The following is a 14,558-nucleotide window of genomic DNA, read 5'->3' as shown; positions in this document are numbered from 1 at the left end:
ATGGAGGTGAGTCAATACTCCTGCCGATCTTCATTATCATTGGTTTCCAGCAGAGTGATTTCTGTCACAGCGATTTTTTTTTTTTTTTTTTTTTTTTTTTTTTTTTTAAATGGAAGGCTTTTATAAAGTCTTAAATCTATTATGCCTTTGCAACCTTGCGTTTATTGTGGTATGAGACTCACACGGTCTCAAGCTTAGTCAATTCATTCAAGTTATATATTTCAGCATTGAGATACTTGGCAGCCTAGTTACTTTATGACATCATTGATTATGTCCATAAACAGTGACAAGTCTAGTCTTATTTATTTGATTGATGTTATGCTTCTCTGAACAATTACCATTTGCCACAAACCTCAAGGTATCCTAGCTCAATTTATTCAACTCAGCTGAATATAATGGCAATATGATGCCAAAAATAAAAGATTACAGTGAGATTAGCTGGGCTTTACTAGAAAGCTTTGATGGTATTATTGAACTGTGAAAAATTATGTTTTAGTTAGCCTTGGATTCTGGCACGAAAGGTTTAAAAAAATTTTCAAAGAAAGTGCACTTGTATTTCTTACAAAACATCTGGGGGGGGAAATTTGCCCGGGCACAGCGCCGCCAACGCCTCCCGCGAAATTCAGCAGGAGGTTAGCGGTGGCGGTAACCGTTAGCGCCCCGTGGCACTGCGATGACGTCAATTTTTTCCCCCTATATATTTTATTCAAAAGTAAAAATGGCTCTTGGTAACAAATTAGTCTTTGTGCCAAAGGTTGTGGGGTCAAGCCTTGCTCCAGGAATTAGGCACATATTCTAGGCTGACACTATTTTGTAATACTGAAGGAATGCTGCAATGTCAGAGATGCTATCCTTTGGGTAAGATCTTAAACTGAACTTCCATCTGCCTGTCATGATAGTCCAGTTGTGTTATCCCATGCCACTAATCAAACAGGAGTAGGAAGTTCTCTCGGTGTCCTAGACAACGTTCTTTCCCTCAACCAGCACGACTAAAAAACAGATCAACCGATCACTTCCCTCATTGACGCTTGTGGGATTTTGCTTATAACAACAGTGACTAAACTTTAAAGTAATTCATTGTATATGAATTGCTTAGGAACATTTTTTGAGAAGCATGATCAAGTGCTCTATAGATGTAAGTCTTTCTTTCATTTTATTTAATTGTCATATCCGTTGAGCATGCAAAAATAAGAAGAAAGGACCCAAATTTAATCCGCTGTCTGTGCTGAGTCACTTCATCAGTACCTGGCCACTACAATTAGTCTCACTTTTCACTTTTACCGCCGGGTAGAAAATGGGCGATAGTGGATCAGCCGCCTGTTTTACACCCTGCCTGAGTTAGGTTTCCGTTGACTTTAGTGGTGGCTGATCTACGACAGTACGTTTAACGCCCAGTGGTAAACATGAAAATTCGCCCCAGAAAGTGGTTACAACTAATTTATTTTTTAGAAGAACCTTCTGAGACTTTTAAAGTTTGTGTGCACTATAAAAATGTTAATAGACAATGAATTACACCAGTATTTAATACACTGCATTATCTATAAACTTCTAACCCCGTTAAAGACATGATACAGAAGTGTTTCACTACACCTCTTGAGAGTTTATGTTCCTCCTAATTTTTTTCTCTAGGAAATCACTAATTTAACAAGACTACCTGAGCTTCAAATGTTAAGTCTAAAGGATCCTCAGTATGCTCCAAATCCAGTCTCTCTCCTCTGTAACTACAGCACACATGTAGTGTACCACATTCCTAAGCTTTTGAGACTAGACACTTATGATGTATCCAATAAACAGGCCAAGGACTTTGCTGAGGTAATGAAGTATTTAATAACCTGGTTTTGAGTATTTCTTCTCCTTTTGGCAAGATAAGAACATTTTCAAAATAGGTGTCTATATCTGTCTGTCTTCCCACTGTCCAGGGTCCCAAACACCCCTTCCAGGTGAAACAGCGATTTACTTGTACTTCTTGCAATCTAGTATACTGTATTCGCTGCTCATAGAAGATAGGAGCAGGAGTAGGCCATTCGGCCCTTCGAGCCTGCTCCGCCATTCAATGAGATCATGGCTGATCATCCAAATTCAGTACCCTGTCCCTGCCTTCTCCCCATATCCCTTGATCCCTTTAGCCTCAAGAAATATATCCAACTCTTTCTTGAATATATTTAATGAATTGGCCTCCACTGCCTTCTGTGGTAGAGAATTCCACAGGTTCACCACTCTCTGGGTGAAGAAATTCCTCCTCATTTCAGTCCTAAATGGCTTACCCCTTATCCTTAGACTATGACCCCTGGTTCTGGACTCCCCGGCCATCAGAAACATCCTTTCTGCATCTAGTCTGTCCAGACCTGACAGAATTTTATAGGTTTCGATGAGATCCCCTCTCAATCTTCTAAACTCCAGTGAGTATAAGCCCAATTGACACAATCTGTCCTCGTACGTCATTCCTGCCATCCCAGGTATCAGCCTGGTGAATCTTCGCTGCACTCCCTCCATGACAAGAACGTCCTTCCTCAGGTAAGGTGACCAAAACTGCACACAATACTCAAGGTGCGGTCTCACCAAGGCCCTGTACAACTGCAGCAAGACATCCTTGTTCTTGTACTCGAACCCTCTTGCTACGAAGGCCAACATACCATTTGCCTTCTTAACCGCCTGCTGCACCTGCATGCTTACCTTCAGCGACTGGTGCACAAGAACACCCAGGTCTCTTTGCACTTCCCCTTCTCCCAATCTATTGCCATTCAAATAATCTGCCTTCCTGTTTTTGCCACCAAAGTGGATAACCTCACATTTATCCACATTATAGTGCATTTGCCACGTTTCTGCCCAATCACCCAACCTGTCCAAATCGTACTGGAGTTTCATGACATCCTCCTCATAGCATACCCTCCCACCCAGCTTTGTGTCATCTGCAAATTTGGAGATATTACATCCAATTCCCTCGTCCAGATCATTAATATATATTGTGAACAGCTGGGGTCCTAGGACCGATCCTTGCGGTACCCCACTAGTCACTGCCTGCCACTCGGAAAACGACCCGTTTATTCCAACTCTTTGCTTTCTGTCCACCAACCAGTTCTCTATCCAAGTCAATACCTTGCCCCCAATCCCATGTGCCTTAATTTTGCACGCTAACTTCTTATGCGGGACCTTATCGAAAGCCTTCTGAAAGTCCAAATACACCACATCCACTGGTTCTCCCTTATCTATTTTACCAGTTCCATCCTCAAAAAATTCCAGTAGATTAGTCAAGCATGATTTACCTTTTGTAAATCCATGTTGACTTTGTCTGATCCTGTCACTGCTTTCCAAGTGCTCTGCTATTACATCTTTTATAATGGACTCTAGCATTTTCCCCACTACCGATGTCAGGCTTACCGGTCTGTAATTCCCCGCTTTTTCTCTGCCACCTTTTTTGAATAGTGGGGTAACATTAGCTACCCTCCAATCCATGGGTACTGTTCCAGAGTCTATCGAGTTCTGGAAGATGACCAGCAATGCATCTACTATTTCTAGGGCCACTTCCTTAAGTACCCTGGGATGTAGATTATCAGGCCCTGGGGATTTATCGGCCTTCAGTCCCATCAATTTTCCTAACACCATTTCCCTACAAATACTGATTTCTTTCAGTTCCACCCTTTCATCAGACCCTATGTTCCGCGGTATTTCTGGGAGGTTATTTGTGTCCGCCTTTGTGAAGACAGAACCAAAATATGTATTTAGTTGGTCTGCCATTTCTTTGCTCCCCATTATAATTTCCCCCGATTCTGACTGCAAGGGACCTACGCTTGACTTCACCAATCTTTTTCTCTTTACATATCTATAAAAGCTTTTACAGTCAGTTTTTATGTTCCCTGCAAGCTTACTCAATTCAATTCAAATGCTTTATTGGCATGAAAGTTTACTCTCATATTCTATTTTCCCTTTCTTAATTAATCCCTTTGTCCTCCTTTGTTGAATCCTAAACTGCTCCCAATCCTCAGGATTATTGCTTTTTCTGACCAATTTGTATGTCCTCTCCTTGGATCTTATGCTATCCCTAATTTCCCTTGTTAGCCACGGTTGAGTCACCTTTTTTGTTTTATTTTTATGCCAAACTGGGATGAACAACTTCTGTAGTTCATCCATTCGGTCTTTGAATGTTTGCCATTGCCTAGCCACCGTCAACCCTTTGAGTGCCATTCCCCAATCAATCCTACCCAACTCGCTCCTCAGACCATCGTAGTTTCCTTTATTTAAATTGAGGACCCTAGTTTCTGAGTCAACTACTTCATTCTCCATCTTAATGAAGAATTCGATCATATTATGATCGCTCCGACCCAAGGGGCCTCGTACAACAGTGTGGTCTCCTCTACATTGGGGAGACCAAACGCAGATTGGGTGACCGCTTTGCGGAACACCTCCATTCAGTCCATAAGGGTGATCCCGAGCTTCCGGTCACCTGTCATTTCAATTCACTGCTCCATTCCCACTCAGACCTCACCGTCTGCGGCCTCTTGCATTGTTCCACGGAAGCTCAGCATAAGCTCGAGGAACAGCACCTCATCTTCCGATTAGGCACTTTACAGCCTACCGGACTCCATATCGAGTTCAACAATTTCAGATCATAACCTCGGCCTCTATTACATTTTTACATATATTTTTTATCCACACCTTTGTTTTGTACCTTTTCCTTTTTTTCTCTCCCACATGGCAGCTGTCTCTCATCCTGCCAATGCATTTCACACTTCATCTAGAGCCATCTTTTGTCTCTTTACCTGTCCTATTACTATCTCGTCTCGTCTTGAATATCTCTTAATGTTTCTTCACCTCCCAGACTTTCCCTTTTGTTCTTTCATCCCCTCCCCCATTTCCCAGCCCCCAAACTGGCCTTTTAATCTGTTTCATTTCCTGCCTTTTTTTTTCTCAGTTCTGACGAAGGGTCTTCGACCTGAAACGTTAACTCTGTTTCTCTCTCCACGGATGTTGCCTGGCCTGCTGAGTTTTTCCAGCGTTTTCTGTTGTTATTTTGGATTTCCAGCATCCGCAGTATTTTGCTATCGTGTCTATATCTGTAGATGCGTATATGTGTTTGGTATCATACTGATCGTGTGGTCCTCCCTACCTCATATACTTATGGCCTTGTTATGGAAACATGTCTTCGTTCTTCTCCTACAACAAAAAGAAAATACTGCAGATGCTGGAAATCTGAAATAAAAACAGAAAATGCTGGAGATACTCAGCAGGTCAGGCAGCATCTGTGAAGAGAGAAATAGAGTTAACGTGTCAGGTCGATGACGAAAGGTCATATGTCCCATTGTTTTCCCTTTTTATTTGAATGTATGAGTGTATATGGAAGTTAAATGATACTAAAACAAATATAGCATACAGAAGATCGATAATCTGATAATAGCATTTTGAGAAAAAATAGCAACTTAAAGCGTATAATTACAAAAAATAATTATATGTCCAGTGTTTCTACAAATGGCTTTATATTTTTAAATGAGAAAGCTGATAAGGGTAGGAATGTAAAAAAAATTAATGCTTTTAAATCTGTCTTTATTATTAGAAACCTTTTTTAGTGTCAAGATGAACATAAAGAATGATTCAGTGGATTACTTTTTTCCTTTGCTGTAGTCAACTGTGATGAAAAAGACAATGTATTACAGCATGCGTGTAAAGACCATCCGTCAGCACCTAGCTGAAATTGTAGAAAGGCTGGAGAAACAACGGAGCTCATTGCAGGAGATACCTAAGGAGCGAATAAAAACTATCAGCTTCTTCATAAAAAGCGTAAGTACAAAACTATGGTGGTTGATGACCTTAAAAAAAAAATTAAAAATTAAAAAAAAACAGCCTCAACTAAAAGACCTTTGCCTATGCTCATTTACTCAGTGTTACTAATGCTTAAAATTGTGTCATCGCTTTTCTTTTTTTTTTCTGGGGATCCAGGATAAACAACCAAGAACCTGCTACCTTTTAAAACTCCTGCAAACTTTTACAATGACAGAGGTCAGGCTGTTTGGAAAACAAACTATTTGGTTTAATATTGATGCACTCTTTCAAGCTCTTTCAGTTAAATATCCTACTATGCATATACTTTATATTGAGTTGACTTTCATCATATGGCCCATGGGGGCAAAAATTCGGTTGCATTCTGCCTCATGTTAGAGCCCCAAGAGGGCGCTAATGGGGCACAAAGCAACTAGCGCCCAGGCACGGCGCTGCTAACTCCTCCAGCGGAAAGTTAACGGCGGCAGTAGCCGGTAGCGCCCCGCGGCGCTGCGCCTCCGGCGATGACGTCCTCACCGTGCGCAGCGCCCCGACCGCAAACTTGGCTCGCGCCCCCTGACCTACTGCCGGACACTGTCCAACAGGGTCAGGGGGTCATTTTTGCGGCCGGGGCAGCTATAATTAAAGGGCAGGTGCCAGGCAGCCATTTTTTTGGGGCCGCATGCCAGCACCTGCCCCCTCTGGCCTCCTCCTGCGGGGTGCTAGCCGCGATCCGTCATCCCGGCATTCCTCTTGAGTGCTGGGCTCTTTTGCCGGCACCCCGCTCCCTGGTGGTCCAGCAGGGCCCCGGTGTGCACTGCACTGGACCCCTCCCCTTTAATCAGGGGAGGGAGGCCTACAGTACCATGGTGCTGTTGCACGTAGCGCCGTGATATTCAATGGGAGCGCCCCAGGAGGGAGGGGGAGCACTTCCAGTAGTGCCCTGCCTCCTGCTTGGGGCGCTCCCATTGAATTTTGGGCATGGGGGCGCTAACTTTTTTGGGGCTCTAAAAGTAGCGAAGTTATCACCCCAAAGGGGGCGTGAGCCAATCTTCCCCCCATGGAGTCTTAACGCTGCAGGCAAGGTGAGATGGGTGTACCTTTCCTCATATTTTGGAAATGACCAGTGTTTCAGTCTTTGATGGTGCAACCAGGAATGCAAAGTTATAGTGTGAGAATGTGCAAGCTATCATCTTAACATCACCTCACACACCCAAAAATAAGTTAGATTTTAGTTTTCCTTTTCCTCTATTCTTGTTGAATTATACATCATGTGTATATTAAAAGTCTTACATAGAGTACATCTTCCTTTTCCACAATTATTTCCTCCTGTTGTCATGATTTTTGGTTAGAGTTTTGTCAACTTTACCCATTGTAAATTGTGGTATGTCAACATTTTCCATTCAATCTTCCAATGTTAACTGTCACAATACTATTACGTTTTTCCATGCAAGTGGCTCTGTCAAGCCATTTTCAATTTCTGAACCATCTTTTCCAACTCTGTCACCACCTTGTTTTTCTCATTTAGGTAAGTAATACATAAGTAATTTTTAACCTTAAGCTTTTAACATATTAAATGTATTTAAACTTTAATTTTTTTGTTAATATTAAATTTCATGATTTTGGTGATTCTCAGGCCATTTTGTGCCTTGTTCTTTGCCTGCTTGCAGGCTTTGTCCCACTGCTTCATCATGCCTTTCTCCCTCCCTATGGCATTCTCCTGTTTCATGTGGACCTTCTCTCAATCCCTGGCCATCCTGCTGTTCCTTTTTCCCCTGCTTGTTGATGCCTCGGCCTGCCATTGTTGTCCCATCTCTGGCCCCATTTCCTTTCTTCCTGTTTATTTTCTCTGGGCCATGGGCCATCCTGAGCCCCTTCTCCATAATTCCTCTTTCTTTGGCCACTGTCAGTGTATTACACCAATTTCTAATCTCTCTCTCTTAGGCAGTCTCTTGGAACCGAGGATGACTTGCTTCCACACAAAAAATGAGTTCTCGGGTGACTGATGAGTCCAATGCGGGACCTACAGTCTCTGTCACATGTGGGGCAGATGGTGGGTGGGGTGCTTGCGTTGACGTGCGCTCCTTCTGCTGTTTGCGCTTGGCTTCCGCTTGCTCCCGGCGAAGAGACTCGAGGTGTTCGGCGCCTTCCCGGATGCTTCTCCTCCACGTTGATCGGTCTTGGGCCAGGGATTCCCAGGTGTCGGAGGGGATGTTGTATTTTTTCAAGGAGGCTTTGAGGGTGTCCTTGAAGCATATCCTCTGCCCACCTGGGGTTCTCCTGCTGTGTCGGAGCTCCGAGTAGAGCGCTTGTTTTGGGAGTCTCGTGTCGGGCATGTGGACTATGTGGCCTGTCCATCGGAGCTGATCGAGCATGGTCAAAGCTTCGATGCTGGGGATGTTGACCTGAGCGAGAACACTGATGTTGGTGCGCCTATCCTGCCAATGGATTTGCAGGATCTTGCGGAGGCAGTGTTGGTGGTACCTCTCCAGTGCTTTGAGGTGCCTGCTGTACATGGTCCATGTCTCTGAAGCATACAGGAGGGCGGGTATCAGTACTGCTCTGTAGACCATGAGCTTGGTGCTGGGTTTAAGGTCCTGGTCTTCAAATAAACTCTTCCTCAGGCGACCGAAGGCTGCACTGGCACACTGAAGGCAGTGTTGGATTCGTCATCGACGTCTGCCCTTGTTGACAATAGGTTCCCGAGGTGTGGAAAGTGGTCCACATTGTCCAAGGCCTCGTCGTGGATTTTGAGAATCGGGGAGCAGTACTGTGTGGCAGGGGCAGGTTGGTAGAGGACCTTTGTCTTATGGATGTTTAGTGTAAGGCCCATGGTCTCGTACGCTTCGGTGAAGGTGTTGACGATGGTTTGGAGTTCGACCTCCGAGTGTGCGCAGACGCAAGCGTCGTCTGCATACTATAATTTGATGACGCAAGATGGGACAACCTTGGATCTGGGCTGGAGGCGACGGAGGTTGAACAGTTTCCCGTTTGTTCTGTAGATTAACTCCACTCCAGCGGGGAGCTTACTGAGGGCAAGATGGAGCATTGCAGCAAGGAAGATCGAGAAGAGCAATGACACAGCCTTGCTTGACCCCGGTCCGTACGTGAATTGGGTCTGTGGTGGAGCCATTGGCCAGGATCACAGCTTGCATGCCGTCATGAAGCAGGCGGAGGATGGTGACAAACTTTTGAGGGCAGCCGAATTTGAGGAGGACACCCCATAATCTCTCACGGTTGATAGTGTCAAAGGCCTTTGTGAGGTCAAAGAAAGCCATGTACAGCGGTTGGTACTGTTCCCTGCATTTCTCTTGTATTTGACGTGCGGTGAAGATCATGTCCATTGTGCCCCTTAGTGGGTGGAATCCGCATTGTGACTCAGGGAGGAGCTCTTCAGCCACTGGGAGAAGGCAATTGAGGAGGATTCTTGTGATGACTTTCCCTGTGGCAGACAGCAGGGAAACTCCTCTGTAATTACCGCAATTGGACTTGTCAACTTTCTTGAAGATGGTAGCGATTACGGTGTTTCGGATCCCCTGGCATGCTCTCCTCCTTCCAAATAAGAGAAATGAGTTCATGTATTCACACCAGTAGTGCTTCTCTGCCATGCTTTAGTGCCTCAGCGGGGATTCCATCTGCTCCTGAGGCCTTGTTCTTCAGTTGTCGGATGGCCTGTTCAACCTCATGCCGGACTGGGGTTGTGCTGAGGCGGTGGCGGGTAGCATGCTGTGGGATGGAGTTGAGGACACTCGTGTTGAAGACAGAGTCTCGATTAAGGAGATCTTCAAATTGCTCCTTCCAGCGGGCACTGACTGCCTCTCTGTCCTTGATGAGTACCTCTCCGTTCTTGGCCTGCAGTGGTGTAGGACCTTGGGTGCTTGGGCCGTAGATGGTCTTGACTGCGCTAAAGAATCCACGCACATCGTGGTTGTTGGCTAGCTGCTGGATCTCCTGCGCTTTCTCCACCCACCATCTGTTCTTTAGGTCGCGAGTTTTTTGTTGGACCTTGACCTTCAGGCGTCTGTAGAGCTGCTTTCTTGCTCTCGAGTTGTGTTGCTGCTTCCAGATCAGGAATGCCTTGCGCTTGCGGCTTATTAGCTCCTGGATCTCCTGGTCGTTCTCGTCGAACCAGTCTTGGTGTTTCCTGGTCGTGGGACCATAGGTGCTGATTATGGAGGCCTTGAGAGCAGACCAGGCGTTGTGGGTACTCTGTGTCTCTGAATCACTGGGAGTCGTCAGGCTGGTTGTGAGGCGCAGGTCTTAGCAGGGTCTTTGAGTGCTCCAGCGCTGATTTTCCTGTGGCATTGTTTCTGTTGCCGTCGCTATTTTGGGGCTACATTGATGGAGATGACAGAGGCAGTGGTCTGCCCAGCAGTCGTCCATTCCTGTCATGGTGTGGGTGATGCGGACGTCCTTGCGGTCCCTTGCTCGGACAATGACGTAGTCCAGCAGATGCCACTGCTTGGAGCGAGGGTGTTGCCATGAAGCCTTGTACTTGTCTCTGACGGAACAAGGTGTTGGTTATGACCAGGCCATGTTCTAAGCATTTCATCAGGAGGAGGGTACCGTTGGAGTTGGCTTTCCCTACCCCCTCTCTGCCAATCACACCTCCTCAGAGCTCTGTGTCCTTTCCAACTCTGGCATTAGTCGCCAAGGAGGCAACTTGTAAGGAAAATTGCGGACAGTTTGATCACCCGTACAGATGGAAACAGACTCCTCCACTTGATCGCCGGGGCATGCTGGAGGTTCAGTGCGCCGACATCTTGATTCAAGGAGGCCGGGACCCAGCAGCGAGGATGAGGCCCAGGAGCAAGGTCGAGGCCAAGGAGCAGGGACGGGAGGAGCAGCGAGGCTGGGACCCAGGAGCGAGGCTGAGGCCCAGGAACCGGGACGGGAGGAGCGGCGAGGCTGGGACCCAGGAGCGAGGCTGAGGCCCAGGAACAGGAACAGGGACGGGAGGATCAGCGAGGTCGGGACCCAGGAGCGAGGACAAGGTCCAGGAACCAATTTCTAATGCAAGGAAGATGAAAGCATTGTAATGACCTATCCACTGGGCATTTACTTGTAACTGATTATTATGGATGACCTGGAGAAGCAGCAGAGGGAACAGCTTGAGGCACCATGACCAGAAACTGCTACTACTCCCACAGAGTGTACAGGGAGTGGATGTCATTTGAGGCACTATCGGAGCAGTTCTGCATATGCAGACTGTACTTCGCAAGGAAGCAATTGGCCACCTATGTGAGATGCTCCATGAAGACCTAAAGCTCTCACAGGGCCTGTGGCCCTGAAGGTGACAAAGATCCTCAATTTCTACAGCACCGCTTTTTTCCAATCAGGAACCAGAGACCTCTAACATCAGCCAAGGAGCTGTGAAGACCAGCATTCAACAGGTGACTGTCTTCTGCAGGGCATCTGATTTAATTAAATATAACATTTCCCCTGTGCCATAAAGAGACCGGATTCCCCATGGCGCAGTGGGTTATTAATGGGACCCATATGCTGTCAAATTGATCAACAGGAAGGGTTATCATTCGCTGAATATGCTAATTGTTCGACACTCCAACATCCATGACATATTCAGCAGGGCGGGACAAGGAGATGGATGGACCCTGGGGGATAAGGCCTACCCACTGAAGCTGTGGCTGATGACACCATTCCGCATCACCAACAACACAACACATGAAAGATACAACCATGCACATGCGGCGATCCAGCAAGTGTTTCTGTTGCCTGGACTGGGGGAGGCGGGTGCCCGACAATATGCCCCTGATAACATATCGAAGATTGTACTGGTCTGCTGCGCAGTACACTATTTTGCTTTGCAGGAAGAGCTCATCTTTGACTTGGCAGACGAGATGCCATGGAACCGGATGATTCTGACCTGCATGTCCCTGGGCCCATGGGTAGTGGCAGAGGCCAGGGCAACCAGAGATCGGCTTATGGCTCGGGTGTTTGTACAATGATTACCCCCACCTGGACTTGCTACTGTTTCCCTCCCCTGAAGTTCTACCAGCGGAACAGAGGTGCATCAGTATGTATGGATTGCTATTTCCGTGGAATGATTCCCATGGTCGCATGAACACAACGAAGGAACAGCAAAATTTTAGCAAACAATTGAATGTTTATTAAATACAACATTTCAGTAACAAAAAGCCTTTAAAGAAATGTTTTACTGTAATTAACTTTTTACAGTTGATTTGGGTTGCTTTAAGTTGCAGCTCCCTTACTTCCCAGTGCTTCACCTCAATCTGCCTTATGACTTCTGTGCCCAGCTATTTGTAGTGCCATGTGGTTGGTTTGTGGGGTAATCCATTGGCTGCACTATCCATGATGTCCCTGATTTGCCATTGCCCTCGCCACACCGCAGATGGATCAACGTTTCAGCAAATAATGGCATAAATATAAATTTATGAAAAGTCTAAATAACGGTGTGCACCACCAAACACGCCATTCCTGCAATTTCAGACCCTTTGTGTTTTTCAAGTATGCTGGCTGTATAAGTTTTGTACGTTGTTTCCAGCCCAGAAATTACACTACATTGGCTGAAGCAGTGTACCATCTTTCTACAGCACAGAATATTTCATTGGCACTGATCAGACATTGAGGTAGCAGGTAGCTGATAATGCACTGGGAGAAATGATTGGTTCTCATTTTGTAATGTTATGGAGCATTTTAAACATAGAAACATAGAAGATAGGAGCAGGAGTAGGCCATTCGGCTCTTCGAGCCTGCTCCACCATTCAACGAGATCATGGCTGATCATCCAAACCCTAGCACCCGGTCCCTACACCGACAGCCATCCCACCCAAGCCCTATCCCCGTAACCCTGTAACCCCACGTATTTAATCCCCCCTAACACTAAGGGTCAATTTTTTTTATCATGGCCAATCAACCTAACCTGCACATCTTTGGACCGTGGGAGGAAACCGGAGCACCCGGAGAAAACCCACGCAAACACGGGGAGAATGTGCAAACTCCACACAGACAGTCACCCGAGGCCGGATTTGAACCCGGGTCCCTGGCGCTGTGAGGCAACAGTGCTAACCACTATGCCACCGTGCTGCCATTTTGTTGAGGGTATGCTCAGTTAGACCCTACTGTTCTCAATCAAGCATGAAAATAGCACATTCACCCTGTTAGAATGCTGTGTTTCAAACAAATTACTAAAAGACTGAAGGTTTTGTCAAGAAATGTGATAATAGATAACAAACCAATTTTCTTTAAACAGCTAGAATCTGAATTGACAGTGCTCCAGAGGAACAAAAGGCAACATTTTGTACTGACCGCTCTGAATGTGTTGAAGAATAAAGATGGGATAGAAGGAATGCACGACAGTAGCAGTTCTGTTAAGAAAAGCACTGAAGATTCTAAGGCGGAGCAAAAAATGTCCCAAAAACTGGAGGCTCTGAGAGAGAGACTAACATTTTGGACCACAAGGCTGGATGAGTGAGTAAATTAATTTGTGATGTACCTTGCATAGATTGCCAAAGCTGTTTAATTTCTAAAACAATGCCTTTATGAAAGAGGTCTTTAAATTTCTTGGAAAAGTATAAAGCATAATGGCCCAGAAATGAGGTTCGGGGGCTTGCCGCGCGTGCAAGCCCCCGATGTGCACTTACCCGGCGCGCCGACAGCTGAAGCCTGGGACTGCTTGGAATTCCTGTCACTGGCCCGGTTCAGCTGTCGGCGCGCTGTGCTTGCCTGATCCAGCGGCATAGTTAGTGCGATGTGCCGGCTGGGATCAGGTGAGCACTGGGCAGCCAATCAGGGGAGGGAAAACTTCATTCATGAGTTTGATAGTAAGAACTGTCAAACTCATGAAAACTACGGACGCCCAAAACACTACTTAAACTTTAAATAAAATTAAAAAAAACCTCCCACTAATTAAATGAACTATAAATAACTTTAAAAAACTATTTCAAACAATTGATCAAATTTTTGAAAAAAATTTTTTTTTAAGAAATCGGGGCTAAAAATAAACTTACCTTACTGTAAAGTCCTTAAAAACAATAAAGCTGTGGAAAAAAATTTATAATTTTAAATAATAGACCACTTACCTTAAAGAATCAAGTCCTTATGTCTCCTTTTTACATTTCTAAAAAGTTCAGGCCCTTGCACACGGGCAAACCTGTCAAAAAGAAGGAAGTTCAACGCGTGCGCGCAGAGTCCTGCGCGCACGCGTTGGACCTCTGAACCCCTTGGAGGAAATGCCGGTTTCCCGCGCATGCGCTGTGCATGCTGAAATCCGGTACTTCCAACGGGCCCACGCATGAGTACCCCGTCCGTACTCACGCGTTGGGACCGGAATTACTGGCCCATTGAATTTGAGATTGTGGAATCTCAATAGGAATAGCATTTTATTAAAATCTGTTATAGAAACAGCTTGCGTGTATATAGCACCTTCATATCCTCAAGGCATCCCAAAGTGCTTCATAGTCAATGAACTGCCGTTTTGGAAGTGTAGTCACCGTTGTTTTGTTGACCAACGCGGCAGCCCATTGTGCACAGCATGGTCCTGTAAACTCCTCGATCTGTCCTGAAGGATAAATGTTGGCCAGCACACCAGGAGAACTTCCCTGCTCCTCTTTGAAGAGTGCCATGGCATCCTTTGCATCCCCCTGAACAGACCAAGGAGGCCTGAGTTTAAGATCTCATCAGAAAGACAGCACCCCATTCCCTCAGTATTGCATGAAGTATCCCCCTAGATTACGCGCTCATGTCCTGGAGTGGCACTTGAACCCTTGTCCTTCTGACTCCAATGCAAGAGTGCTACCTCTGGGCCAAGCTGACACTTAACTAATATT

At 45.8% G+C, this 14,558-nt stretch overlaps 1 protein-coding gene across 3 annotated transcripts in view; it reads left to right on the top strand.

The window, feature by feature from the left end:
- The window catches only part of lrrc9 (leucine rich repeat containing 9), a 225,406-nt gene that overhangs the window by 54,039 nt on the left and 156,809 nt on the right, over positions 1-14,558 (top strand). For all 3 annotated transcript variants that reach the window (XR_015080189.1, XM_086002874.1, XM_086002873.1), the window contains exons 8-10: positions 1,630-1,812; positions 5,617-5,772; positions 12,983-13,200. Coding sequence is in view for 2 of the 3 variants with exons in the window: in XM_086002874.1 (XP_085859000.1) it covers positions 1,630-1,812; positions 5,617-5,772; positions 12,983-13,200 (557 nt within the window). In the remaining variant the exon portion in view is untranslated. The remainder of the gene's footprint in view (positions 1-1,629; positions 1,813-5,616; positions 5,773-12,982; positions 13,201-14,558) is intronic.

This window comes from Somniosus microcephalus, chromosome 12 (genome assembly GCF_052327205.1).
Source record: "Somniosus microcephalus isolate GS21.2 chromosome 12, FLI_Smic_1.0, whole genome shotgun sequence".
Taxonomy (NCBI): domain Eukaryota; kingdom Metazoa; phylum Chordata; class Chondrichthyes; order Squaliformes; family Somniosidae; genus Somniosus; species Somniosus microcephalus.
This window is presented reverse-complemented; position numbering and strand designations above follow the sequence as displayed.